The 5,356-nt window shown below is 37.0% G+C and overlaps 1 protein-coding gene across 1 annotated transcript; it reads right to left on the reverse strand.

Annotated features, from left to right (window-relative positions):
- Nucleotides 1-2,753: 2,753 nt before the first annotated feature.
- Nucleotides 2,754-5,356, reverse strand: LOC115700126 (uncharacterized). Its single transcript, XM_061103333.1, has 5 exons — nt 4,453-5,356; nt 4,142-4,292; nt 3,942-4,091; nt 3,755-3,845; nt 2,754-3,679 (listed from the first exon to the last, which is right to left on the reverse strand). Exons 1-5 carry the CDS (start codon nt 5,354-5,356, stop codon nt 2,933-2,935), a joined length of 2,043 nt encoding a protein of 680 aa, XP_060959316.1. The 3' UTR covers nt 2,754-2,932.

Below are 5,356 nucleotides of genomic sequence, written 5' to 3' on the forward strand. Positions count from 1 at the left end.
CAAAATTCATGTCTATCAAATATAATACAACCATTATTTAAAAAATATTTAGGAATTAAGAAATTATAATTCAACTGTCTATTTCTTGAAAATAGGGCCCACATCACATAATATTATTAATTGATGCTAATTGTTTACTAATCTATATTCTAAGTATTCAGCCATTATAATTACTACCCTTGAGAAGTGTACAATATGTATGATAAGTAGAAGTTTTGGAGACACCATTTATCTCACTTGAGGTAATAAAAGTCGACATCCGACCAACACTCCTCCACCACCCCTCTAACACGCACTACAACATTTATCACTAATAGCGGTGGACCTCTCCGCCGCTATTAGTATCATTCCTGGCCGCTAAAGAGCAATAGCGGCGGACCTCGGCCGCTATTGGTCCGCCGCTATTGCTTGGCCGCTATTAATATTATTAGCGGCCAAAAACAGGGTCCGCCGCTAATAATATTAATAGCGGCGGAGCAATAGCGGCGGGACCCAGCCGTTATTGCCCTTTGTCAGTTTCGTGTTTCGAGACTGACAAAGGGCAATAGCGGCGGGGTCCCGCCGCTATTGCTCCGCCGCTAATACCAATTAGAATAAAAAAAAAATAACAAATATTTATAAATAATAAATAATAATAAATATATTTATATATAAATAAATAATTAAATATTTATACGAATATTTGATAAATAAATCTAATTAATATAATTAAAACAATTTAATAAAATGTATTAATAATTTAAAATTGTCTCCAAAGTAATTAACTTTAACATATTAATCCTAATAAAATATTGTCTCAAAATTAAACTAAATTATTACAAAACATAAATAAATTATTCATTAACATCTTCATTCAGGTCTCTAATTATGAAGTCTTGATCTGGATTATTTTCGGTACGAGTCCCCGAAGCCCGTGGCGGAGAAGGCACATACGCTTGGTCTGATGATAAACCCAGCGTTAAATTACCGAGCTCAGCTTGGTTGAAAATGGGAGTTGAAAAAAATTGGTTCTCCTGCGATGAACTCCCAAATAATCCAAAATCAGCAAAGTTTGAGCCGAGCGGAGGAGACTCTGACGGTGTTCGGTATAAGAACTGATTTCCCATTGGCGGAACAACCGTTGTTCTTTGCGAGGAAACCGCCGAGGAGCAGTTGGGGTTCTTCGCAAAAAATTTTCAAATTGCTGCTGTGACAAATTTTGGAATTGTTGTTGCGAGGAAGGCTGAAATTGTGGTTGCGAAGGAGGTTGTTGTTGCTGTTCCGGAGGAGCGGCATGACTCTGAGAAGACGAACCACCAGGCGACTGCGACTGGCTATACGTTTGAATGAAATTGTCAAAACGTGGGTTAAATATTTCGGCACGTTGTTCAGGCGTCAAATTACCCCCCCAAGTGGCACGCATAGCTGAGAATATATCTGCCACAGTGCTCATCATTTCAGTAGTTGGTTGGGGAGGCAGCGTTGATTGAGTTTGAGGGATTGGTTTCTTTCCTTTGCCCTTGAGCCTTTCACCCACGCCTCTTTGATAGTCAGATCTTTGGCCTAGAACTGTTTCCATAACGTCAAACTGATAACCAGTATCAGATTCAGATTCAGTCCCAGTATCGCTCTGGGATTGTCGTTCCAGTCGCTTCCTATCAAGCTCCTTGATCAGTTCCTCCTATTTAAATCAAAATTATTAGAATATGTAATTAATATAAAATATAAATTTTAATAATAAACCATTTTAATCACTTACATAATCTTTTGCAGCTAATTCATTAACGAAAGTTCCAGACGGTTTTTTCACATGGATCTCCTTCCATGCTTCAACTACATGCTCTCCAGGAGGACCCCCCTATACAAATATAAACAATTAAATTAGTTTATTATAAGAAAGAAATATTATTAACTATTGAAGAATTTTTTTTTATGAAACATTTAACAATTAAAGAATTAATACATACCATTCCGTGGCGTATGGACGCCAACGATTTTGTGCCTTGCGTTGTTGGATATTTCATTAGTTGCCGATTCGATTTATTTTTAGTTGAACGATTCAAAAATGCCTCGCTAACGAACAATTCGCAAACCGGTTTCCAAGTCTCGGAATTCAAGTAGTCAGGGGGGAATTTGAGCACTGTGTCCCAATCTTCTGGTTTTTTGTAATGTTGTTTGAAATGCTTGTGTCTGAGTGTCTTTCGCTCACTATACCGCTCCGCCATCACCGAATATAAAGTCCCCATAAGTAGGTCTCGATGGGGATTCCCATCGATATCAAAGTAGTACTATGTAATAAAAGTAATTTAAAGTTATGTTAATTTATAAATGAGGACATAAAATTATTACAACTTTTAATAATTAAAAATCACTTACTCTAATTCGATTGAGCACTTGATCCTTGTATTGTTGGGGTACATCAGAAAAATTTAGATGACCACCCGGGCACAACATGCTTACTTGTTGGCCAATAAATCGAACATAATTGCTTGCTTCAGTGCCAACAACTTTGCCTGTTTCAAGATCTACCTCCACCGGTAAGGGCTTACCAGCATCTCTCCTTTTTTTTTTCGAGATTAGCGTTTGCGGCAACCCCACGACCCTTTCTGACCGGAGGTGGAACTATATATATTCGAGAGAAAAAATTTTTATTAGTAAATCATACATTCACTATTTATATTCAGAACAATTGTAGATTTGAAAAAATATGAAACCTGCTTCGCAAGACGACGGTACCCTAGAAGGATCAGGGGGATCCTTGCCATCACCATCCCCACCGTGGTATGTCGCTAACGTAGCTGACATTTTACTTTACTTTGAAGACGGAAAAAAATGTAAGAATTCACAAATGTGAAACACATAATTGAAATATCACACAAATGTTAATGCGAAAGAAATAAAATAGTCCTTTAATTGTAAAAAATTTAAGTAACAAATGTTTACAAAATAAAAGTTACACTGAAGAATCACTATCATTTCCATCATTCACTAAGTTTACATTTTCATCCTCCACATGTTCAACTAGTAAATCATCTACTTCTTCAGCAACATAATTTTCATCAAGTTCATTATTCTCTATCTCAGAATCCACTAACTGATCGGATGATTCAACAATTACTGGAGGTTCATTCGATTGCATAATCAACTCTCCAAGATCAACCGTCAACACAAAATTGGCAGAGTTAGAATCACTAACAACATCTACATCAGTCTCATCTTCGTTGTCAGTAATGTCCCAAATTTGTCGATGGCTAATATCTTCAACAACCTTCCAATCGCGACCTCTGAGTGGATCTTCAAGATAGAAAACTTGCTTCGCCTGGTTAGCAAGGATGTACGGTTCATCTTGATACCAATATCCACGAGTATTTATACTAGTTATATTATTTTCAGTGATTGTCTTCTTTCTTAATGGATTAGTGTTATACCATTTACATTCAAACAATGACACTGTATATGCACCAGTATAAGATATAGTGATTACATCTTCAAGTGTGCCGTAATAATTAAACCCTTCAGTTCCAGCAACAGTAACACCACTATTTTGTGTCTTCCGCTTTTGGTCTCGCTTTGATGCAATAAACCGAACACCATTCACTACACAACCTTCGTAAAATGTTGCTAAGTAATCGGACCCGGAAGCGAGAGCGAGTAACTCATCACCATTTTGTAAAGTTCCAAGCTTGTGCAACTCATATATCTAAATACATAAAATGTATTAATATGAGAGGAATATAAATGATTGAATTAAAACTTTACAATTTTGTCGTTATACCTTCTTATGAAACCACGGACGGAAAGTTTGCCTATGCAAGACATCGTGATTACCATTAGGATATTCATGCCTGATCTTGTCCAAATGTTCACTGTAAAGTATGATATTGTCAAGATACGATAGAGGGAGATAGAAAATAAAAACTAAAAATTTAATAAAATAATTTATAAAAATGTAACAAACTTACTCTAAGTAAGCTTGGATTTCAGGAGAATTTTGAAGAATGTACCACTCAGCTTTTTCACGACTGATATGATCAAGAGGCTTGATAAGTCCGCTAGTTAAAGGACGAGATTGAGAATTAAAAGCGAGAGATAGCGACAAACAGAAGGCGCATCTTCATTTCGATCAAGCCGATTAAATCTTGTTTCACACCCTTTAAAGTACATTGAACAAAAGGTTACTGCCTCATCAGCAACATAACCTTCTGCAATTGACCCTTCAGGACGTGCCTTGTTTCCCACATAATTCTTCAATTTTTTCATGTACCTTTCAAAAGGATACATCCATCTCATAAAGACCGGGCCACCCAATATCGCTTCTTCAGGCAAATGCAATACCAAGTGTATCATTATGTCAAAAAAAATTTGGAGGAAAAATCAATTCAATCTTGCACAATAACAGAATTAAATTATTTTGAGCATCCTCCATATCTTTTACATTTAGAGTTCTAGAGCATAACTGTCGAAAAAAATTACACAGCTGAGTAATAGTTGTTGCAGTGTCACGCAGTAGAAATTTACGGACACCAACCGCTAGTACTCGCTGCATAATGACATGAAAATCATGGGATTTTAACCCAATAATGTTAGACTCATCTGGAGAAACTTTGCTCTTTAAATTTGAACAGAAGCCATCGGGAAACTTTATTCCTTTAACAAACTGACAAAAAAGTTGTCTTTTCTCACGAGTCAAAACATAAGGAGCATGCGGTTTCATTAGCCTCCCATTCCCATCTTCATAAATCCACAACGATTCCCTAATACCCATCTTCTTTAAATCATGGCGCGCATTGGTTGTGTCCTTTGATTTATCATTATCCAAGATGGTTCCTAGGAGACTATCACACACATTCTTCTCAACATGCATCACATCAATGTTGTGTTTTAAAATATTCGTGCTCCAATACTCCAACTCGTAGAAAATACTTTTTTTCCTCCAATTACAATTTTCTGCAACTCTTCTACGTTTCACGCCCCCAAAATTTTCATGATGTCCGGGAATTTGGGGTTCGAGAGCATTAACTTGTGATAATATTTCTTCACAAGTAAATCGTCTTGGAGGAGGTCTTCTTTCAACTTTACCATCAAATCGAGTATCCCTTCTCATTGCATGGTTACTTGGCAAGAACCTTCGATGACCAACATATGATGTCTTCCCGATCACTCGAATGGACGTCGTGTCTTCATTACAAGTAGGGCAAGCTTTGTAACCTTGACCACTCCACCCAGACAAGCTACTACGAGCAGGAAAATCATTCACTGTCCACAAAAGCGCAGCACGCATGGTGAACATCGAGTTGGTCGAACTATCTCTCGTTGCTACCCCATTATTCCACAACTCCTTTAATTCATCCACCAAAGGTCTTAAAAATATATCCAT

The sequence above is a fragment of the Cannabis sativa genome, chromosome 8 (assembly GCF_029168945.1).
Source record: "Cannabis sativa cultivar Pink pepper isolate KNU-18-1 chromosome 8, ASM2916894v1, whole genome shotgun sequence".
NCBI lineage: Eukaryota > Viridiplantae > Streptophyta > Magnoliopsida > Rosales > Cannabaceae > Cannabis > Cannabis sativa.